Raw genomic sequence first — 24,611 nt, 5'->3', positions numbered from 1 at the left:
TTAAATTACTTTCTTGAAACCTTTTAAAATTGGATATATGTTTTCAAATGCTTCATATATTTCAGAACGGTCTTTGGCACCTAAAAAATAATTTTAGAATTAGTTTTAACTTCATTTAATTTCATCCTGCTACAAAAACTGTTCTTAATCTGCAGTTCTGTGCCACTAACTTGGGGAATAATGGAATTTGTTTGGACTTCTGTATAAAAATAGGTGTGCGTGATCAGATACATGCAAATGCCATTAATTAATAGAATTAAAGATGTTCCTAATAATAAAAAGGTGCTTTCCTGAATTTAAGATTATTATTCTGTATCCTGCATTCTGGCGCTATAGGTAGATGTCCATGACTTGTTTATTATCATTTTATTTATTTTATTAAATTTAGAGGCAGCCTGATTCCAAATCACTCTAGATGGCATACATGATAACTTAAAAGACAAAAACAAATAAAAAAAACCATGAAAAATCCTGAACGTCCAGATAGACAAATACAATGGCCCCAAAAATACTTTTTAAAAAAAAGCCTATGAGACGGGCTCAGTAGCCATAGTACCCTGCCAGGCCTGGGAGCAAAGCCAAGTTTTAAGTGACTTTCAAAATGTTGGGACGAGAACTGTACACATATTCAGGGAGATGCAATTCCAAAGAGCAGGCACAATATAGAAATCCTATTATCTATATCCCAAAAGATGTCATTTTTTTTTAAAACTGAAAGGACCTGGAGTGCACCCACACTATGCTCAATCTTACTGGAGGGCAGACTTTATTGGAGATAAGTAGATCCTCAGATGCTTAAAACTTTGAATTGTTCTTTGACGTGTTCAGATGATGGAAACGGTCTCTCTTCAGATGCCTTTTCTCAAACTAAACATGGAGTTTGCTCAATCTCCCCTTTTAAGGCAAGAGTCATCCCCATTGCTCTTCTGTGCAACTGTGCCAGTGCAGTATCCGGAACTGTTGAGGCTAATGTATATTGACTAATGGTGAATGGAGCAGACCTATTACGTCCCTTGATTTAGAAATATTTTACTGATGCAACATATAATTACGCATTCTAAAGTCAGCAGATACATCAATCAGTACTACTGACTCACATTCAGCTTGTCATCAACTACAATTATAAGTTCCTTTTTACATATACCCTAATTAACCTTGTTAATCTACCATTATTGCTTTCTTTTTCCTACTTGAACCTTATGTTCACCTCTATTATATTTCATTGTGAATTTGTTATGAAGTAGGAACTACATCTACTGTAGTTTTTTAGAACTCTCGCTGGCCTTTGAAACCAACTATTGGTATCCTTTCTAGACTCGCCTCCATAGTTGGGGATTAGGGGCGCTGTGTTACAATGTTTCTTGGTAGACAGTCCCAATTGGGGGGGATAGGAGAGATCAACCCAATGGCTATTCATCTGTGTATGGAGTGGTGGTGGTGCCCCAAGGGTCAGTTCTCTACCCTTCCTATTTAACATTCATATGAAGCCATTGGAAGAGATAACCCAAAGTTTGGAAGTTTATATCAAGATAGTGATAATGGCCATCTTTACATTGTTACCCTATGTTAGACTGGTAAGGCCTGCATGGGAGAGAATGGGCTTAACTAAAACCTAGTAAGATGGAGTTACTATTATTCATCAGTATTTATTGTCTGCTCTAGAGATGTCTCTTCATGAGATGCCACTACCCCTGAAGAAGGCAGTGTGATTTGGGTTTCTGGACTCACAGTCCCTGCTAGAACAGCAGATGGAGGCTGTAGCCAGAATGGATTTTTTCAGCTCTGATTGGTGAACCAGTTGCCAACATAGTGGAGAATCTTTTTTCAATGACTTATGCCCTCATTACCACCTTCTTAAATTACTGTAATGTGCTCAACATGGGCTACCTTTGAAAGTCACTTGTGAGCTGCAGTTGATTCAGAGCACAGCATTTTTTGTGCGTGTTTGTCAATAGAAAGAGCATATATACCACTTCATAGTGCTTTACAACACTCTCTAAGCTGTTTACAGAGTCAGCATATTGCCCCCAACAGTCTGGGTCCTTGGAAGGATGGAAGGCTGAGTCAACCTTGAGCAGGTCAGGATCGAACTCCTGGCATTATGCAATTAGCTTGCAATACTGCATTATAACCACTGCACCACCACAGCTCCTCAATTGGAGCACATCACACCAATATTGTGGGACCTGTACTTGTTTCCAACAAGTCTTAAAGGGGTTATTTAAAGTGCTATAACTAACTTGTAAAATCCTACATGACTTGGTGCTTTGTCCTCTACAGGATTGTTCTCCCATTGGATTGGCCTAGCCAGTTCAACTACAGTGCCCAACTGAAAGTGGACATAGCTTAAAGTTGTTGAGATTGAGAAACACCAGTCTAAAAGTATAGCTTCGTCCAGCTCCAACAGAGTCTCCTTAAATGGCAAGTTTGGCGGCACATACATTTGATGATAACAATAGTAATGTAAGAAAGATAGATATGCCCTGCAATGTTTGTGTATGTGTCAGGGATGCAGAAACAGATTGCTTTTATACAACTTACCAGTTGTATAAAAGTTATATCACTTACCAGTTAAAACAACTTTTCCAGACACAAAAATAAGCAGTACAATTCTTGGTTTGACCATTCTGTAGATAAGCCCAGGAAACAGCTCTGGTTCATAACTACAATTTTCAGAAAAAAAATAAAATAGAAAATTTACTATCTATGAATCAACAAGATATCTTTCAGAGAGTTCTTTTTTTAAAAAAAAATAGCTTTGGCATTTCCAGTTTCTAAAAATACAGTCTTGTTCTTCCCTGCTACTAGCTCCTTTTTGTTAACTATTCTTTCCCACTTCCTTTATCCATCTCATTCTGATTCCTTTGTTTGCTCTTTGACAAGCAAAAATTGCACATAAAAATGTTTTGTACCTCAATTTTTATAGTTACAATCAAGTAAGTTACCTGTTTGCATAATTACAATAGGAGGGCTGTATTTTTAATTAAATTAACTGGATATCTCCTTTCAAAAACACATGATTAAAAAAAAGTCAGCTTACAGTCACTTTGTTTATATTTTAAAAAATGGCCCATGGTCATTCTAGTATCTGGCATATAAATCGTAGTGAATACATTTTTAAAATATAGAATATCTTGACTTCGAAGACCAAAGGTGCTAAGTGGTACCTCAGTACTCATCATTAATTGGGAGGTATGAGTATCAAAACCAATGAGTGCCAACCAAATTTTTCCCAAAGCAGCTGACACCGATAAGTTCTAGCTTATGTGATGAATTCCAAACAAATGATGAGTACTGGGACAAAATGTTTGTGTCAAAATGCGTTGAATAACAGTTTCAAAACAGCTGAGTATCAAGATACCACTGAATTTCCCTCTGAATACTTTCTATATGGCAAATTCCTTACATATTGGGATAGCTTTGGGTTCACGTTTTGTACACAGCTTACTTTGATCATGGTGGCTCACATTTCTTAGTGCCATCCATATTTTCTGTCCTATTAGTTTCTAATAAGCTTTGAAAACTGGCAAATGTGCACTATAAAGAAAAGTAGCAACCTCAGATGTAATTTATATTTCAAGTAATATATCTGAGCCCCATGCAGACCTCCAATCTAAGAAAATAAAATGGGAGACATAATGCATGAAGAATGTAAATACAGCTTGTTTGTGACTCATTAAAGCAATGGCATCTGTTTCCAGGACTGCAGTTACCACCTTCGAAAAAAGACATGGCTGCTTTAATCAGTTACAGTGGTTGTATTTGCACTTCTTAATATTTTGAAGCACCCAGATTGAAGCACAATCTGAAGCATTACACAACCCAAATAACAATATAATGAGACTGCAGTATTATATTGTTACTAGGATTGTGTAATGCTTCCGATTGTATTGGAAAAGGTGCTTCAAAAATATTAAGTGCAAATGCAGCCTCTGTAACTGATTAAAGCAGCCATGTCTTGTTTCTAAGGTAGTATCTGCAGATGCTATTGCTTTAATGAGTCACAAACAGGAGCTGCATTTACATTCTTACGTTCACCTTCCCATTAAAGAGTTAAAAACGTATGTTACAATATGTTCACCTATTAATAATAAAAACATATTAAAACTACAAGGTTAAAAAACATATGTTACAATAGGTTCACCTTCCCATAAAAAGAGAAAGGTAAAGGTTGATCAAATGTCTTGATAGAGGGATAGTCAGGAATATTCACACTAGTTGCCGTCTGGTAGTAGCTGTTTTGAGGAATTAGGAATGGCTGACCTTTTCTAGAATGTTCATAGCCCACACCCCAATTACCACATATGCCTCCTGTCAAAATAAGAACACCTATTCAAAGGGTTACACTGAGAACTCAAACGGAATAGAAAAGTGGGATATAAATCAAAACAAGGGTCCCAAGTAAGGAACACTAGTTGGTGAAATCCTATCTGGTTTTACATGGTTCTCTTGCAACAAACCTAAATGGGATGCTGGGAAAAACAAAATATAACAAGATGATTTAATATTTTAGAAAAAACATCAGAAGTCTGTCAACATAATAAAAGTAAAAAAAAAAGTATTTGCACTTAGATTGGTAAGAACCCGTGTGTGTGTGTGTGTGTGTGTGTGTGTACCAATTTCTTATTTTTTAAGAATCAGCAAAAACCTGAGAGATCTTTCAGATCCTGGGAAAAAAAAAAAATTGAGTTTCCAAACTGATCATTAATGGGGCAACTGGGTAACAGTTTTGCATGGATAAATATAACTGCTTTCTCTTAGAAAACAGCTAGTTGATGCCATAAGCACCACAAAACAGCAAAAAACTCAAAATGCCAGTATTTAGATCTGAAGCAAAAGGGCACATGTTTCAGAATTCAACAGCCTCCCAAGACTATTTAGCCAACCTATCTGAACAATCAGTAGAAATACTATTGATATTCATCTGCTTTTCCCAACTTTAAGTCCTAAGCACCGTTGGGCTTCAATTCCCACCATCTCAACCTGCCAGTGAATGGTCAGTTATGATGGAAGCCAAAGTCTTCCGGGTGTCTTTTCCCCTTGCACACACATGGAGGAGACATACCTGCTGAATTGTTGATGAGTTAGAACTAATCCTTCTAAGCGGATGGGAAATTTCACATCACAACTGCCTACCATGTTCTGTATTTTGAAATCCAGGAATTTTGCAGGAAACCCGAGCTTCTGTACCACGCGAGCATACTTTCTGGCTGCCAGACGTGACTGCTCTTCACTGCAAATTTACAACAAGCATTAAAAACCAAAGCTAGCCAGCAAAGCTTTAAGACAAGAGTGAGTAATTTCAATTCTCTTAGTCACCTGTATTCTCCCAACCTGTTATTTTGGCTTCTGGAGATTTCTCCCTACCACAATTGCTAGTAATATCTATTAAGAGTTTCCTATTACTGAACAAAAAAATTGGAGTGCTATCAAGCACCAGCAATCAGAACTACTCAAATAGCCTCAGATAAACTGTATTGTTTATCGCCTATGTTACAAAAATCTCATCAGACTGCTTGTTTTCTCCTGGGAATGACCAGATAAGGCCTCATGGACTTTGGGGGAGATCAAGTTTATTCTCAGATTTGGAAGCCATCTTTTACATTTGGGCCTCCAGGAGTTTTCGTTCGTTGGGGGTGTTACTTGGATCCCTGACATTTATGCCGCTTCCCACTGCACAATGACTCCAAGCTATTTTCTTGAAACCAATTGCTGTTGCTAAATGCGTACCACCAGTACAGATCCTTTCATATTCAGCCAACCATGTCACTGTCCATGCTAGCTGGTGGTCTATGAGAACTGTAGTTCAACACACCTGGTAAGTACCAGCTTTGGGAAGATTAATTAATTTTGGTAGTATACCGTACTATGGTGGAGTATTGCAAGAACATTTCTATTTTTTTTTTAATGTGGGATTTCCAAGGGCCCTATATTTGACAATACATTAGTTGGTCTTGTGGCACTAAATAAATAAAACAATTCCCAATGCAATAAATGTTCATGTATATACCTTAAAAACATTTCAAAGACATTGGCTGTTTCTTAGGATGAATACAGTGTTGTCTGATGCCCAGCCTGAACTAGACAGAGTCTTAATGGTCTGAACCAATCACATTAGCCTTATATCACAACAATCCTATCCTTAGATGAGGAATCTTGTAAAGCTTAGTAGTCCTACCTTTTAGCTCCTGTGCACACCATTTTACCGGAACTAAATATAAGGGCAGTTGTTCTTGGTTCTCTAATTCTCATAATTACAGCAGCAAATCTCTAAAATTCAGAAAAATCCAAATTTAAAATCCTTTTAAAACTGTATTAGTTATTGTATGAATATCTAATTATATCTTGCTATTATTATTTTTTTACAAATAACTCAAGATAGCGAACATATCCAATACTCCTTCCTATTTCTATTGTCCCAACAACAGCTGTGTGAGAGGCTGAGAGGGAGTTACTGGCCCAAGGTCACCCAGCTGGCTTTCACGGCTAAGGAAGGACTGGAACTCATAATCTCCTGCTTTCTTGCCTTAACTGCTAGACCAGACTAGTTTGTTTATTGAAAACCATAAATATTTTCTTTTCATTCTATCCTTATTTTGAGATTGCTTCAATAGTTGCAAGTGACCTTACTGGCCTGGGAAAGATCTTAGATAAATAGGTCTCTCTTTATAAATATCGCTTATAAACATTGTCAATAAAGTCTATAAAAATGTGAATGTAGCCTTTTATCTATTCAAATATTTATATGTCCTGATATATTTGGACTTACCAGGCCTGTGAGGACTATCCAGCTAATTGAGACCAAGGCACTGATTGTTTTCAAGAGAAGTCTAGTTCTAAATAGGCACCAAATTTAGCCAAATTTACGTTAGATGTAGCTTCTTTCTTTGTTCTGACATTTAATTAGACCAACATCTAACATTATTATTCTCTATTCAAAGTTAGGAAATATATAACCTCATTTGTGCTGACTATTCTTTAGATAGACAAGAGATTATTATTTTTGTTTATAATAATCTGGTAATCTGTTAACTTAACCTGCAACATTTCCTTGAGAAAGCATTCACTTGACTTCCGCTTTGGCTCCGCTTCGTGAAGAAGCAGCTATGATTTAGCTGCTAACTCCCTAGTCTGTAAGCTGTCAGGATATCGTAAATCTGAGTCCGACAGCTGGATTCTTTCCTTCGGGTAAAGGAGGAAAGTTGAGCAATTAGGTTTGAGGTAGAGATGCCCTAATAAGCTTTTAAAGCTTGTGGGAAGTTCTCCTTCTATAACCTGATAGGCTCCTGGCTAGAAGAGGCATTTGCCTTTATGGCGAACAAACGAAGCGTCCAATTTCCACGGCAGGAATTGATTTATGATGGATTGTAACGTGGACGGAGCAAAAACTGGAGTTCTAGCACCTGTTTGTAAGAAGACTGTGTGCCCTGAGGATTTATTTGCTGCGAAGATAGGAGAGAAGAAAGCAAATGGCGGTTTTGTGGAATGTGTGTTCTGAAAACGAAAGTAGAAATGCTTACTAACGGCTAGTGTTGAAATAGAAGAAAGAAGATACACAGAAACATACTGACTAAACGGAAGATATGAGAATTTTATGATTTATATTTTTTCTTTTTCTTTGGGATTATACTGATTTAGAAGAAAGATTTTTTGAAATTTTTTCTTTTCTAAATATTTTTTCTTTTCTATTGACCTGTTATTAAGTTATATTTAAAAAAAAAAAAGGCTTTTAAGCAAATAGTGCTAAAAGTGTGTTGAAAAAGAAGATATATAGGAAGATACTGACTAATTGGAAGAAATGAGAATCTTATGATTTATATTTTTTCTTCTTCCTTGGGATTATAGTGATTTAGAAGATAAGTTTTTTGAAACTTTCTTTTATAATTTTTTTTTTTTGCTTTCTTTTTCTTGGTCTATTATTAAGTTATCCTTTTTTTTAAAATGGCTTTTAAGCAAATAGTGCCAAAAGTTATTAAAAACTTTGAAATTTCTTCAGCTCAGATTCAAAAATTAAAAGAAGAAATCAAAAAGGAAGTAAGAAATTTTTTACAGGAGTTTTTGGAGAGTCACTTTTTAGAAATAGATCAAAAATTTGACGAAATAGAGAAAGAGATGTTGGATTTCAAGGAAGTGGTGGAAGAGCAGAAGAGGGAAATGAAAATGGTAAAGGATGCAATTGCGCAAATATTAAGTTCTTGTATTCAGATGCAGGATGATCTTGCAGAATTTAATAAAGCTAATTTAGAGCTGCAAAGGAAAATAGAAGAAATTCGAAAAGATCAAAATAATTGGAACTTAGATAATAAGATGGAAGATATAAAGGCAAAGGTAGATAGGGCAGATGAAGAAAGAGTAATATTACAATATAGATTAATGGAATATGCTATAAGGGTGAGGGGGTTGAAACAAAATAGGAAGGAAAATTTAAAGGAGATTTTCATAAGCCTTTGCACAGATAAAGGGTGTGGAGCCAGAAGATTTTGAGATTAATATTGAAAGAATTTATCGTGTTAATTCTTGGTGGGCAAGACAAAATAGAGTACCTAGGGATGTGGTTATTTATTTTACAACTAAAAAGGTTAGGTATGAAATTTTGCAAGCCTTTTATAACAATAAATTTCAGATATTGGGACAAGATATAAAAATGATGAAGGAAATTCCTCCTAAAATGTTAAGAAACAGAAGAGAATTTGCTTTTTTGGTGGATGAGCTTAAGAAATATCAGATACATTTTAGATGGGAAGTCCCAATGGGTTTGTCAGTGAATTTTAGAGGTAGAAAGTATTTTCTTAATTCTGTTATGAAAGCGAGACATTTTTATATTAATGTTTTAAAGAGTGGGAATCCTTTGTTGTTAGATGCTAAGTTAACTGGTTTGGAAATGATGGAAAATAGAATGGGAGAGGGGAGGAATGTTTAAGATGTGAATAGGATGATTATGGTTAATTTTTGGAATTGATCTGTTTAGGATATAAATTATAGGATTTGTGTTATTTGCTATTTGTATGGTATAAATCTATAGGATGATATTACTCAATTGTGAAGGTTGAAAAGTGAAATTTATGAATTTAGATAATGTGGATGTGATGATTTTAATTGTTTACTGTTATATTGTGGATGTAGTCTAAATGATTATTTGTTTGATATTTGATTGATGGAGTAGTATTGGAAGATTGAATATTAAATTTTATGACAATTGAAGAAATATATAAGTGATGAAAACTTGAATTTGAGAAGCTGGATTGTAATTTAAGAAATGGATTTATGAAATCTGAAGGAATATACAAGTGGGCGGGGAAAAAATTGAACTTTAGAAGATGGACTAATTTTTAAAATGGATTATAAGACTATAAGAAGAATGGACATTAAATTATTATTATTATTATTATTATTTTATTATTATTATTTATTAAATTTGTATACCGCCCTTCTCCCGAAGGACTCAGGGTGGTTCACAGCCAAGTAAAATAGACAATATATAAATACAATTTAAAATACACTTAAAAAACTTATTAAAATTGGCCACAATTAAAATTTAAAACTAAAACCCATTTAAAAACCCATAAATTTAAAAACTAACCCAGGCCAGCGCAGATAAATAGGTAAGTTTTAAGCTCATGACGAAAGGTTCGGAGGTCCGGAAGTTGGCGAAGTCCTGGGGAGGTCGTTCCAGAGGCGGGAGCCCCACAGAGAAGGCCCTTCCCTGGGCGTCGCCAGGCGACACTGTCGCGCCGGCGGCACCCTGAGGAGTCCCTCTCTGTGAGGCGCACGGGTCGGTGAGAGGTATTCGGTAGCAGCAGGCGGTCCCGTAAGTAGCCCGGCCCTATGCCATGGGCGCTTTAAAGGCGTTCACCAAAACCTTGAAGCGCACCGGAAAGCCACAGGCAGCCAGTGCAGCCTCGCAGGATAGGTGTCATTCGGGAGCCGAGGGCTCCTCTATCACCAGCGCAGCTGCATTCTGGACTAACTGTAGCCTCGGATGCCCCTCAAGGGAGCCCCATGTGAGAGCATTGCAGTAATCCAGGCGAGGCGTCACAGGCGTGAGTGACCGTGCATAGGCATCCCGGTCTAGAAAGGCGCAACTGGCGCACCAGGCGAACCTGGTGGAAAGCTCTCCTGGAGGCGGCCGTCAAATGTTCCTTCAAAGACAGCCGTTCATCCAGGAGAACGCCCAAATTGCGCACCTCTCCATCGGGGCCAATGACTCGCTCCCGACAGTCAGCCGTGGACTCAGCTGACTGTACCGGGATGCCGGCATCCACAGCCACTCTGTCTTGGAGGATTGAGCTTGAGCCTGTTTCTCCCCATCCAGACCCGTACGGCTTCCAAACACCGGGACAGCACTTGATAGCTTCATTGGGGTGGCCGGTGTGGAAAAGTACAGCTGAGTGTCATCAGCGTACAGCTGGTACCTCACACGAAACCACTGATGATCTCACCCAGCGGCTTCATATAGATGTTGAACAGAAGGCGAGAGGATCGACCCTGCGGCACCCACAAGTGAGGCGCCTCGGGACCTCTGCCCCCGTCAACACCGTCTGCGACCGGTCGGAGATAGGAGGAGAACCACCGATAAGCGGTGCCTCCCACTCCCAATCCCTCAACCGGCGCAGCAGGATACCATGGTCGATGGTATCAAAAGCCGCTGAGAGGTCTAATAGGACCAGGGCAGAGGAACAACCCTATCCCTGGCCCTCCAGAGATCATCCACCAACGCGACCAAAGCCGTCTCAGTGCTGTAACCGGGCGGAAGCCGGACTGGAAGGGTAAAAACCGAGGATAAAGTTAAAAATAATGCAAGACGTTAGGGAAAGAGGGGTTTAAAATGCCTAATTTGAAATTGTACTATGATGCAGTTGTTTTAACTTTAATTTCTGATTGGATTAATTTAACAGAGGAAAGGATTTTGAATATAGAAGGTTATGGTTTGTTATATGGATGGCACGCATGTAATATATGACAAGAAAATTGATAAGACATTTAAGAATAATATGGTCAGAAGTGCGTTGTTGAGGATTTGGAAAAATATCAATATAAGTTAGATGGAAAGATACCAATATGGACCATCCCAGACATATGATAGAGAATATAAATATATTACAAAAATGGAAGTTATCACTTACAAAGAGCTTTTGACTATGGAAAAGGGGAATTACAGTTGAAATCTAGGGAGAAATTGAGGATGAAGGAAGAAATTATACATGGTTCCAGTATGGACAATTGCAATCTAGATGGAAAATAGATCAGAAAATTGGTATAAGGCAAAGTGATGATAATCTGGTAAAACAAATAAAAGATCAAGGTCAACAGCATATAAAGAGATTATATAATGTATTGGTTGAAATTGATTCAGAAATGGAGTTGGTTAAAGATTGTATGGTAAAATGGGCACAAAATTTTCAACAACCTATAATGTTAGAAACATGGGAAAAATTTGGGTGAGGAATGTTAAATTCACGCAAGCACAAAATTTAAGAGAAAATTTTATAAAATGTTTTATAGATGGCATTTAGATCCTAAAAAACTGTCATGTATGTATCCAAATGTGAAAGCAAAATGTTGGAGATGTGATTGTGAGGATGCTACCTATTATCATATATGGTGGACTTGCAAAAAAGTTAAAGCCTTTTGGATTAAAATATGGTGGATTATGCAGAACATTTTGAAAAAGAAGATCAAGTTTGTTCCACAGTTCTTTTTATTAGGAATAATCTCAGATTGCACTGTTATAGAGACAAAACTGATTCTGAATTTAATAACTGCTGCAAGATTATTGATTGCACAATATTGGAAGAAAGAAGACTTACCTACAATTGGAGAATGGATTAGTAAAGTATCAAATTTAGGAGAAATGGCAAATATTTCTGCCTACTTGAAAGACTGTACACAAGAAAAATATATATTGGAATGGAGGAAGTGGATTGATTATATTCAAAATAAGTATCAGATTAAAAAATATCAATTAGTTTTTGAGTGAAGTTAGGAATTATTATGTATTAGTTTAAGAAAGAAGGGAATTGATAGTGTGATGGTGTGAAATGGAATATGTTTTATGTTATATTTTAGATTATGTTTGTTAGTTACAATACCCTGTATTCTGTTCTGGGAAGTCTCGGGAAGGAGGCGGGGAAGGGAAGACTATAAATTGATTGGTTGCCATTGTACAGGAATAATGGTAGAATTAAACAAGTTGGAATGGTGTAATGTCGGGACTGCTCGGCAAACACTCCCGAAGGAAAGGGTAAGGAAAGAGGAGTAAAGAAGGAAGAAAGTAGGTAGGTAGGTGGGTAGGGAGGAAAGAAGGAGGAGAAGAAAGGATAGGAGGAGGAGAAGAAGGAGAAGATAGAGGGTTAGAAAGGATGGTAGTGAGAAGTGGGAAAGAGGAGGGGAAGTAGGAAAGCGAGGAGAAGGTGGTGGGGGAAGTTTAAGAAGGATAAGAAGGGAAGAAAGGATTAAAGGGGGGAGTGGCAGTCGAGCAGCCCTGACTGAGTATAATTTGAATATAGGACTGATTGTTGGATAAGTGATTGTATTGTACACTGGTCAAATTGTGGGAATTATTATGGAAAAATAAAAAAATTTTGCAAAAAAAAAAAAAAGAACTACTCAAATAGCCTCAGATAAACGGTATTGTTTATCGCCTATGTTACAAAAATCTCATCAGACTGCTTGTTTTCTCCTGGGAATGACTAGATAAGGCCTCATGGACTTTGGGGGAGATCAAGTTTATTCTCAGATTTGGAAGCCATCTTTTACATTTGGGCCTCCAGGAGTTTTCGTTCGTTGGGGGTGTTACTTGGATCCCTGACATTTATGCCACTTCCCACTGCACAATGACTCCAAGCTATTTTCTTGAAACCAATTGCCGTTGCTAAATGTATACCACCAGTACAGATCCTTTCATATTCAGCCAACCATGTCACTGTCCATGCTAGCTGGTGGTCTATGAGAACTGTAGTTCAACACACCTGGTAAGTACCAGCTTTGGGAAGATTAATTAATTTTGGTAGTATACCATAGTATGGTGGAGTATTGCAAGAACATTTCTATTTTTTTTAAATGTGGGATTTCCAAGGGCCCTATATTTGACAATACATTAGTTGGTCTTGTGGCACTAAATAAATAAAACAATTCCCAATGCAATAAATGTTCATGTATATACCTTAAAAACATTTCAAAGACATTGGCTGTTTCTTAGGATGAATACAGTGTTGTCTGATGCCCAGCCTGAACTAGACGGAGTCTTAATGGTCTGAACCAATCACATTAGCCTTATATCACAACAATCCTATCCTTAGATGAGGAATCTTGTAAAGCTTAGTAGTCCTACCTTTTAGCTCCTGTGCACACCATTTTGCCGGAACTAAATATAAGGGCAGTTGTTCTTGGTTCTCTAATTCTCATAATTACAGCAGCAAATCTCTAAAATTCAGAAAAATCCAAATTTAAAATCCTTTTAAAACTGTATTAGTCATTGTATGAATATCTAATTATATCTTGCTATTATTATTTTTTTACAAATAACTCAAGATAGCGAACATATCCAATACTCCTTCCTCTTTCTATTGTCCCAACAACAGTTGTGTGAGGGGCTGAGAGGGAGTTACTGGCCCAAGGTCACCCAGCTGGCTTTCATGGCTAAGGAAGGACTGGAACTCATAATCTCCTGCTTTCTTGCCTTAACTGCTAGACCAGACTAGTTTGTTTATTGAAAACCATAAATATTTTCCTTTTCATTCTATCCTTATTTTGAGATTGCTTCTATAGTTGCAAGTGACCTTACTGGCCTGGGAAAGATCTTAGATAAATAGGTCTCTCTTTATAAATATCACTTATAAACATTGTCAATAAAGTCTATAAAAATGTTAATGTAGCCTTTTATCTATTCAAATATTTATATGTCCTGATATATTTGGACTTACCAGGCCTGTGAGGACTATCCAGCTAATTGAGACCAAGGCATTGACTGTTTTCAAGAGAAGTCTAGTTCTAAATAGGCACCAAATTTAGCCAAATTTACGTTAGGTCTGGCTTTTTTCTTTGTTTTGACATTTAATTAGACCTACATCTACATTATTCTCTATTCAAAGTTAGGAAATACATAACCTCATTTGTGCTGACTATTTTCTTTAGATAGACAAGAGATTATTATTTTTGTTTATAATAATCTGGTAATCTGTTAATTTAACCTGCAACATTTCCTTGAGAAAGCATTCACTTGTAGCACTCCATCACCATCTTGTGATGTGCTTGGAATACTGTATTTTATTTTGTAATTTTCAGGGCTTATATATATATATATATATTTGTTTTCTGAGGTTTTCACGGGTGTTTGTAGGTAGGTCTTTGGTTATTCGGGTTTTCTCCCGCGTAAAATTGGAAGTGTCTTGGCGACGTTTCAACGAAATCCCATTCGTCATCATCAGGCTAGGTGCTTACAGTTTTGTATTTCTAGGAGAAATGTATGATCGCAGCTGTTTCTTCCTTTTAACTGCTAGTGGGGGTTTGAACTGATTGGTTGGGAGCTTGGCTGTGTTCTGATTGGGTGGAGGTGTGTTTTGATTGGTTGGGGGTTTGGCTGTGCTCTGATTGGATGGCGGGGTTGGCTGTGCTCTGATTGGATGGGGGTGTGTTCTGTTGGGGGGGCTTGGTTGTGCTCATGTTGGACTGAGATGCAGGGGGATTTGAATTGGTGAGCTGCATTGCTGTTGTTTGGCTTCGTGTTTGTGGTCGTGCTACATCTTCATGGTGGGTGTCAGTCTGCTGCATGTATGGATTGGAGGGGTTTGAAATGGCTAATGATGCAGCTGTGGTCTGGCTTCTGGTCCGTGGTCGTGTTTCATTATTGGTGTGGATTTGAGTTTGCTTTCTGTATGGATGTGTGGTGGTGACATGTTGTGTGGCACTCGTGAGTGTGGGTCTTGCATCATTCTTCATGTTAGGGACTCGTTTGTCGATAAGGACGGGTTTCCAAATGGCTGGTAGGCGGGAGGTATCATCTCGTTTATTCATGGTTGGGAGTTTATTCAAGCTCCCAACCAATCTGTTCAAACCCCCACTAGCATTTAAAAGGAAGAAACAGCTGTGATCATACATTTCTCCTAGAAATACGAAACTGTAAGCACCTAGCCTGATGATGACAAATGGGATTTTGTCGAAACGTCGCCAAGACACTTTCAATTTTACGCGGGAGAAAACCTGAATAACCGAAGACCTATATATATATCCCGTGTATTGTTTTTCAAAAAATAAAGTTTGGTTTTCTTAATCTCTGGTGGGCTTGAAATATCTACTCAGATACCTCTATGCTACTTACCTTACCTACTGAGAGCATATGCACCAAGATAAATTCCTTGTGCGTCTAATCACACTTGGCCAATAAAAAAATTCTATTGTACCCAAAGGATATTATCATTTAATTACCAAAAAAAACATTAAAATTTCTTCAGAGTCCAAAGTTAAAGGGAAGATGCCAAATGTAGTGTTTCCCAGTAGTTACAGCAAGAATTAACAAGCAACTACCCCAAAGCCAGAAACAGGACCGGTGTGAATTGATTTGTGGAAGAGGAGTTTGAGACCCACTGCTCAGTCACATTCATTAACAATGTAGAAATTGTATGGGCTACATACGGCTGGCTTCGAACATGCAGAGAAGGAGGTTCCAAAGTGGTTTTTCCAAAAGACAACTGAACTTTCTATTTTTTTTCTTTGAAAATGTTTCACTTCTCATCCAAGAAGCTTCTTCGGTTCTCCGAGTTCTCAGTTCTCAGAACTAAAGAAGCTTCTTGGATGAGAAGCAAAATATTTTCAAAGGAAAAAAAAATAAGGAAGTCCGGTTGCCTTTTGGAAAAAGCACTTTTGGAACAACTGTGACCTGGATGATTGAGAATCTCCATAGACATGCAGGGCAGAAATTAATTTTTCAATAGAAGCAGGGAAAAATAGGTCAGATAGCAGAGGGAGTGGGATAATATAGACTAGCACGGGGATGTCAAACTCCAGGCCCGCGGGCCAGATCCGGCCCAAGGTGCTTAGATCTGGCCCGTGAGGCTGCCCTGGAAACAGTGAAGGACCAGCCCGCAGTGCTTTTGCCAGCGAAAACAGAGCTTGGGAGGGCAGAGGGTTGCAGGAGGCCACCGCAGCCAAAAACGGAGCTCACAAGGGCTGCGCTCCCAAGCTTTGTTTTCGCTGGCAGAGAGTTGCAGGCCATCGCAGCCTAAAATAGACCCTGGGAGCCAGTGGTGGGATTCAAAATTCTTTACTACCAGTTCTGTGGGCGTGGCTTGTTGAGCGTGGCATGGCTTGTTGGGTGTGGCTTATTCAGCATGGCAGGGGAAGGATACTGTAAAATCCCCATTTCCTCCCAATCAGCTGGGACTCAGGAGGCAGAGAATAGAAGTGGGTGGGGCCAGTCAGAGGTGGTATTTATCGGTTCTCTGAAATACTCAAAATTTCCGCTACCGGTTCTCCATAACTGGTCAGAACCTGCTGAATACCACTTCTGCCGGGAGCCCATTTTCACTGGCAGAGCGCTTGGGTCAGCATAGGTGCCCCGACATGAGTGACATCAAGCTGGCCACACCCACACCAGCCACGCCTATCCCGGCCCCCCCAAGGTCAAACACAACCCTGATGCGGCTGTCAATGAAGTCGAATTTGACACCCCGGGACTAGCGTAACAGTTGGGCAACTGTATCTTTTGAGCTCAGTGAGGGATACTAGTCAAGGCTTGGAGATGGTGTTATGTGATTGTCAGGTGAGTCTCTTGCATTCCGTAGGCAGCCTTCTATAAGAGAAGAATAGTGGAATAGAGGTAAGAAATAGAAATAAGAAATGAGCAAGCAAAGCATGGCAATTCTAAATAGACATTCACTGGCCAGGATACTATTATAAAGCTACCTTGGAAAAGGCAAACTTAAAGAGAGTCTATTTGGGCCAAGCAATTGCCTGGAACATCTTCATAGAGGTCTGATTATGAACAGAAGCAGCCTCAGAGCTGGAAATAAAAATCCTTAAATGAGAGAGAGAACTAGTGCTTACCTTTGGATTATATTCTGCATTTCTGGCCTGAAGGGCTATATTCTTTAGGTCCAATTTGCAAGCCAAATTTACAGTGGCTACTATGTTCCTGGTAGAATAACAGGAACAAAAAAAGCCTTTAGGAACTTTATATAAAAGGAGTGCAATAAAATAAGTAATAATAGTTTCTTTTTCATTTCCCTTTTTATTCCAGGAATCACTACAGGCTCTGGAATTCTTTTTTTTAAAGAAATATTATTTTATTGTGCCATTAAAAAACACAAGTAGTACATTGTATTAGTTGGGTACAGTGGTATTTATACTGTGTTATCTAGAGCAGCAGCAGCACCAACCTGTTAGGGACCAGTTCCGTGGAGAGAGGTTTTTCCGTGGACCGCAGGGGGCGTGGTTTCGTGTGCTGCCTGCATTCTGTGGATGGGGCTTTGCTTGTTTGCGCGGACAGGTTTCAGGAATGCCGTGGACTGGTACTGTCCATTAACTAGGGATTGGGGACCCCTGATCTAGAGATTATCAGCTCTCTGATAATTTAGGGCTGATTCTTACAGCATTTTCTTACTTGTGTCTAAGTGTGGCACAAACATTTCTGTCCTGGAAAAACTGTTTTTTCTAATGACAAAACTGGGATCAGCAACAGGGGAAGCAAATTTCTTGCTAATATGTTTTTCTGCCAAGAAAAAGACTGGTAGATAGCAATGGGGCTAGACTTGAGGATGTTCTGGTATCTATAGCATAGTTTTTGCCATGTTAAGCTTTTCTTAGTAGCTTTGCTAAGATGTTATCAAGGTAAAAAATCCATATACTGCTTAATCTTTTCAAGAGGTCTGCTGAATCTGAAGATATGATTAACAGTGTCTGGTCCCCAACAGAATTGTTGATAACCATAACCCAAAATTTGACTCTATTGAACTGTCTTTTTGCTTTCTGATAGCTCTCTTTAAAAAAAATATTTTTAATTATAATGTTTAGTTACAAGAAAAAAGGAATCAAAGGATTGATAAGGAAAAAATGAAAAGAATTATGACTCATTTTATTGAGTGGTTCCCATCTTAATCTTTCCCTCCTCCCCCCCCTTACTTTGTAATTATTCAGGATTCTGGATGGCTGGACTGAGAGCTGCTTGTTTCATGATACTGACTGAGTCATCTATCAGAAGGGAAGGAGTGTGGACACCTTCATTAGGTCATTTTATTTATTTATTCGTACTTTTATACCGCCCTATCTCCCTAAGGACTCAGGGCGGTGTACAGCCATATAAAAACACACAAATATACAAAATAAAACATTCATCTAAAAAACTTATTATAAAGGCCAAATATTTAAAATAACATATAAATAATAAAACCCAATTTAAAACCAAAGCTAAAATTTAGTCATTTAAAAAATTTAAAACCCTAGTCCAGTCCTGCGCAAATGAATAGATGTGTCTTAAGGTTAGGCCAGCTGGTGAGCAAGATCTCCCTTCTCTCCACCCTGCAGTTATCAAGGGTATCTCAAAACAACTAAAAACATTAAGAAACAGCCTTAAAGATGAAGGATGTGCAGCTGAACCATGCTGTGAAAAAATCAAGGGGTCAAAAGATTTGATAGACACTTGATGTCTGCTTGAAGAGGAGGGTAATTGGGTAACAAAACCCCTCAAGCAAAAAAAAAGAAAAGAAAAGAAAAAGTCAAGCTCAAATAGCAACAATAACTCCACAGCATTGACTCCTTCTTTTTTTCCCTACTGAAGTTCATCTCTTCTTTGCAAATTTATTTGTCATAACTTCCGGCCCATTTTACTATCTTAGTAAGAGGATGAGGCTATGCTTTCTGGCTGCTGTGAAATGGCTCAAGGTTTACTTCTTTGATTGCTGAAACATTTTACAACCTCTTTAACCCTCAGAACATAGTAAAAAGATCAATCAAATGCTTAACTGAAGTTGTCAAGCCACCAAAATATTTTCACTCAGCCAATAAAATGCCCAACTGAGTCCTCACGATAATGGCACCAGTATGGCATGGATACACCCAACAACTTGCTACCTTTGAAGTGTCTTTTGGATTCTGATGGTAATATTTCCTTCCTTTTAGTCAAATCTGGCTCTTTGAGACCATGTCCTCTTCCAGAATTATTTTTTTCCTATTTCCCAATCTAGTTTACAGTACAAGGTTCGTCAGATGCTGCCACTGAGCTAACAGATACCAGCCAGCGAAACCAGGCCATATTCTACTACTTTCAATTGAAAATGAAAGTTTTCTAAGCATCTATCATCAAGTCTGACATCACACATTACTCTAAGTCATAATTTAATTTAGATTAGATAGCATTTGGCTCATTCTATAAAGTATGTTATAGTTAAAGAAAAGTATTGCTTAGTCACAATATGATGTAAATAACCATCAAAAGCGACTTTTACTAAAAACTGATGGGAGGGGGATGATGGAAATGCATGGCTCTCTGTGACTTACATTAGGTTTTAAAATCCACTTCCATCTACTCATCCAATTATTAATATGGCTCTAATCCTGCTTTATACTTGGATTTTCTTATCACTTCAAATTTAGTCTTGATTGTAGGCCGAAAAGCTATCACTCTCAGGCTGTATTTCCAATAATACGATAGAAATTGCATTGCACATAAATATAGAGGCTATATTTATACTTGGACAGGAGATTACCAGGGAATATCAGAGTTAGATGCTAGACTGGGAAGCAAAGTCATCCTGGAGAAAGTTAATGGCAAGTCCCTTCAATACCGTTACCTAGGAAACTTAACAAATGCAGCTTTGCCTTTTTCTTCATGCCATATGCTTGACTTAATCATAGCTTACTCAATTATTTTATATTCTAGGACTGAATATTCCTCTGAACCATTAACTACTCCCACTAATTGGGTTTTCATTTACATGCTTGACTAAAATGTGGCAACTGCCAATGTGCTAAAGCAACTAGCTTTTGAGTAAAACTTACTGTAACTGTGGGACAATGCCAGAAGCTTCTGGAGCAGGGGTCACAGGAGTCATGGGAGTTATGGGGGCCATGGAGCGACAGGTCCCAGAAAAATCAGACGATGGCTGAATTGCGTTTTCATCCCTCTGTTGGGACCCCCCACTGTCGTCTGAGAAGATTCTATTGTCTTGTATTCCCAGCTGAGGTCCTTGATAGTCTTCCAGCATGTTGTTATTGTTGTTGCTTTCATGTTTGCCATCTTGTCCAAAATCATCTGGCAGGAAGCTGAGATCTACTGAAGAAAAGTCTTTGCCTTGGTCAGGCTGAGGAATAAACAATGTGCCCGGAATGACAGCAATAGGCAAATCTGATTCAAAGGGACTCATGGGAGAATACATTTGAGGGCTATTTGATAGAAGATCATCCTTTCAAAGATAAAGGAGCAAAAAATATTTCAGGCACTTTGACTTTATGGATACACAGTCCTATGGAGTACCACTCCCTAAAAACACCATAATTTCCTTATGGGTCTACATTGATAGCATGATGTTTAATTGCTTGGCTTTGATTGTTGTACAAAAACAAGAGTAAATGAAAGGTTGCTTTTTTTTTTTATATGTGCAGTAGTAAAACTCAAAGTCAGGCTTGCAAACCACAAGCCAAAGCTCAGTGAATCACCTGAGGTTTTGGATGTGTGGAGAAATTTTATCAATATGTGTAGCAGAAAATTATTTTCATTTTTTAATTATAAGACTAATAAACAGTTTTATGCCTTTACTCAGGATTTGAAAAGGCATTGTTTTTAAAATGAACCAGGATGATCCCACAGCCTGAATTTTAGGAGATGCTGTTTTTCTCCCTTGAATAATCTCTCTACAATATTATAATTCTAAACACATTTATTAGGAAGCAAATTCCATGAAACTCCTAATTTTTACATCTAGGCAAATGGGCTGAGCAAACAAAGTTACTTATTTATTCCATGAACTCAGAAGAGATCGGTGTGATTCTTAGAGTTCCCCTGCTAGAGAAATTTCTTATTTATTCTAATTAGGTATGATTGACAATCTTAGGTTGTGATTTTAAAAAAATATATTTTTTCTAATACTTCTTAAAAGGCATAAGATTTTGTGAGTTGCTACTTATTTCATCACTTGTAGGGTCTGGTTATGCATCTGATGAAATAAAGATAGAAATAGCCATTCTCTTCAGCTGATCAAGTGGACAGCAGTTCATGAAATTGCATGTCTTTTAATAAAAAGTGTTAGAAAAATCACTACCAAACTCCTCCTCATTTCTCACCACCAAAGACCAACACAACTCCCCATCTACAGTAATATGGAAACCATGATCTATGGTTTAGCAAATTATGTGCTCTAAATCAATTCTTAGCTTTTAAACAGTCCTGGGCAAAGCAATTTATGGCCTAGTGCAGGGGTCTCCAACCTTGGCGACTTTGCTGGCCAAGGAATTCTGGGAATTGAAGTCCACAAATCTTAAAAGTTGCCAAGGTTGGTTACTCCTGGCCTAGTGCACTGTATAAATTTGACAATTGGCTCTAATTAAATAAAGCTTGTTGACTTTTGAGGAAGAGAATTTCCTCAAAATCTATTATCCAAGAAAGGGATCAACTAGGAAGTTCCCATAGTGGTTTGAGGTCACCACTTTTGTTTGGCTATAATTCATGAACTGTCTCAGAAACTATGGTGCCAAGCAGAACAATGGGAAGTGATAATGACTCAGCAAACCCCCAATTTAAATCTTTGTCTTGATGTTAATTTAATAGAGAATCCATCACCCCTCAATGCGGAGTTTGCCATTTGGTAACACTTATCTAGAATTAGCTTATCATTAGAACACATATATACAAGCTGAATCAACTAGAATAAATAAAACAGGCACATTCTCCTTCTTACAGGCTGCCTGCTAATACAGGTTGTCCTCAGGCTTACAACCACAATTGAGTACAAAATGTCTGTTATTAAGTGAGTTTTGCCCCATTTTTTTACTTTTCTTGCTACAGTTATTAAGTGAATCACTGCAGTTGATAGATTAATAACCTGGTTGTTAAGGTAATCTGGTTTCCCCATTGACTTTGTCAGAAGGTTGCAAAAGATGATCCCATGACTCTGGGACACAGCAAAAGTCATAAATATGAACCTGTTTCCAAGCATTTGAATTTTGATCATGGGGATGCTATAAATGTAACTATGAAAAATGGTCATAAGCCACATTTTTCAGTGCCATTGTAACTTTGAATGGTCACTAAATGAACTAAGTCGAGGATTACCTGTATAATAGGCTGAGAATGTCATATAGATAAGATACTTGCTAAATTTATTCAAGCAGGATATTTGTACCTTCAGAAACAAGTATTACCAATCAAAGTTAATGATTTCTTTTAGGCAAACTGAACTCTTTGTTATTGGTTTTATGTACCATTTTTTACTGGTTTTATATACCATTTTGTTTTATATAACATATGAAGAACAGTTGCAGGAACTGGGTATGTCTAGTTTAATGAAAAGAAGGACTAGACATGATAGCAGTGTTCTGATATCTCAGGGGTTGCCACAGAGAAGAGGGAGTCAAACTATTCTCCAAGGCACCTGAGGGCAGGACAAGAAGCAATGGGTGGAAACTAATCAAGGACAGAAGTAACTAAGAACTAAGGAGAAATTTCCTGACAGTTAGAACAATTAATCAGTGGAACAACTTGCCTCCAGAAGTTGTGAATGCTCCAACACTGAAAATTTTTAAGATGATGTTGGATAACTGAAGTGGTGTAGGGTTTTCTGCCTAAGCAGGGGGTTAGACTAGAAGACTTCCAAGGTTCCTTCCAACTCTTGTTACACACACACACACACACACACAGGGAGGGAGGGAGAGAGAGGGGAAAGAGAGGGAGGGGGAGGGAGAGGGAGAGGGAGAGAGAAAGAGAGAGAGAAAGAGAAAGAGAGCGGGAGAGAGAAAACTCTGGAATTTCCTAACTATAGAAATATATGCAATTCTCTCCAAACAATAACTGACTACATTAGAGAAAGGTTTAAGTGCATACAACAAACTTATACATAATTGATTTTTATGTCTTCACAAAGTATACTAAACTAATAATATATATTTTAAGATTACAACAACAAAATACATTAAAATGTAATCAACCAGTTCCCCATTCACAAACACAAAAAGATACATCAGAGCCACTCTTATACTAACCTAAACTAACAACCTTGACTTTACCTGGCTTGAACACTCATCTAGGTAGCTTTCCAATGAGAATTCCCCATCCATGGATGGCTTCTAATAGTACTGAGTAAATTAACAAGAAATTGAATCCTCCTGTTTCTTGTTCAGTCACTGAGTTAAAACCCTTTTAGAGTAGAGAGAAGTTAAAAATTGCTATTCTAAAAGAAAGTCAACTGCAGCCATTATCTTTCTACCTTAAAGCCTGAATAACTCCAAGCAGCTGAATGAGGTATGGACCGCTTTATCTGAGAAGAGAATTAAGTGTTCTTTCATTAAAATTGGGGCATTGGAATCACCTGTGTGCTACTTCAGTAAGTCTTGTGGAACTCTTAAGCAAGTAGGCAATATTTTATTGGCCAAGAATTGCATTTAATGTTGTAAATGTCTTAAGTTATACAATAGGTACCAACAAGAGTTTAGTAGCTGTTTCTTTGCTTTATTGATAATTAAGATGATACTCTAGGATAGGGGTCTGCAAACTTGGCTCTTTTAAGACTTGTGGACCTGCTCTAGGGTAGATAGCACTTTTTGTCCCCCACCCTCAAAAATCGTAACTTCAGTTTCTGGCAACTTTGATCAACAGTGGTTTGTGGGCTGCAAGAAAGAAGTTGTTTGTAGGCCTCTAAGGGCTCAAGTTGCTGAGTCCTTGAATGAGCAAAGACATTAATTCTGTAGGATTTTCCCAGAAAAAAATGATTTATTTGTCCAACGGGTTGACTATAATTAACTGAATTAGGATTTTGGATATGTATGATACAAGGTTGCTTCTAGTACAGGGTCTCCAACCTTGGTCACTTTAAGACTTCAACTCCCAGAGTTCCTCAGCCAGCTTTGCTGGGAGTTGAAGTCCACAAGTCTTAAAGTGACCAAGATTGGAGACCCCTGTTCTAGTACCTACACAACACATTGAGCTAAATTTTAGTTGGCAATTTGTGGGTCAGTACCTGTGAAAACACAAGTCCTGAGCACTGATCCATGCTCAAAGTGTGATTTTGGATCATGTAGAACAGGCTGGCTTTTGGCCATGGATTAACTCCCAGAATTCCTGAGCCAGCATGCTGGCTCAGGAAGGCCATAGTTGCCCAGCCCTGATGTAGAACCTGTCAGGAAAACCTTAAACCAGGGTTTCTAGGAACACACTCTTGGGGAGGTACAGACAGACTCAAGGGAGGCGTGAAGAACCTTTTAGCTACATTTTTATAACAAATCTACCTTTCCCAAAATTTCACGGTATTTTCATTGATAATTGATGATCATTTGGTGTTTGGATATCTACAGTACTGAACTGAATTTGTACTGGCCATGGTAGAATGTGCTATACGATACATACATGCATGCATATTGCAATATCTTAAGGACACTTACTCAAGTCAACAGCCATTTCTCTATCCTTTAAA

General features: G+C 38.1%; 1 protein-coding gene across 1 annotated transcript; it reads right to left on the bottom strand.

Moving 5' to 3' along the window:
• Positions 1 to 24,120, bottom strand: TBPL2 (TATA-box binding protein like 2). The gene is made up of 7 exons (XM_058162765.1): positions 23,209 to 24,120; positions 19,990 to 20,393; positions 17,041 to 17,128; positions 13,331 to 13,422; positions 5,066 to 5,233; positions 2,569 to 2,663; positions 1 to 80 (listed from the first exon to the last, which is right to left on the bottom strand). The coding sequence occupies exons 1-7, from the start codon at positions 23,257 to 23,259 to the stop codon at positions 1 to 3; spliced, it is 978 nt and encodes a 325-aa protein (XP_058018748.1). The 5' UTR covers positions 23,260 to 24,120.
• Between the last annotated feature and the right edge of the window lie 491 nt (positions 24,121 to 24,611).

Source organism: Ahaetulla prasina, chromosome 1 (assembly GCF_028640845.1).
Source record: "Ahaetulla prasina isolate Xishuangbanna chromosome 1, ASM2864084v1, whole genome shotgun sequence".
Lineage (NCBI taxonomy): Eukaryota > Metazoa > Chordata > Lepidosauria > Squamata > Colubridae > Ahaetulla > Ahaetulla prasina.
The sequence above is the reverse complement of the archived record's forward strand: the minus strand, read 5'-3'. Positions and strand labels throughout refer to the sequence as shown.

What these genes read in the sequence shown, in the direction of transcription:
- TBPL2 (XM_058162765.1), bottom strand. Translation starts at nt 23,259, where the DNA reads ATGGATGGGGAATTCTCATTGGAAAGCTACCTAGATGAGTGTTCAAGC. An exon ending in GGCATTGTCCCACAGTTACA is followed by an intron (nt 17,129 to 19,989) that starts GTAAGTTTTACT and finishes TTATTCTACCAG; the next exon opens with GAACATAGTAGCCACTGTAA. An exon ending in GTGTGCACAGGAGCTAAAAG is followed by an intron (nt 5,234 to 13,330) that starts GTAGGACTACTA and finishes GTAAATTTGCAG; the next exon opens with TGAAGAGCAGTCACGTCTGG.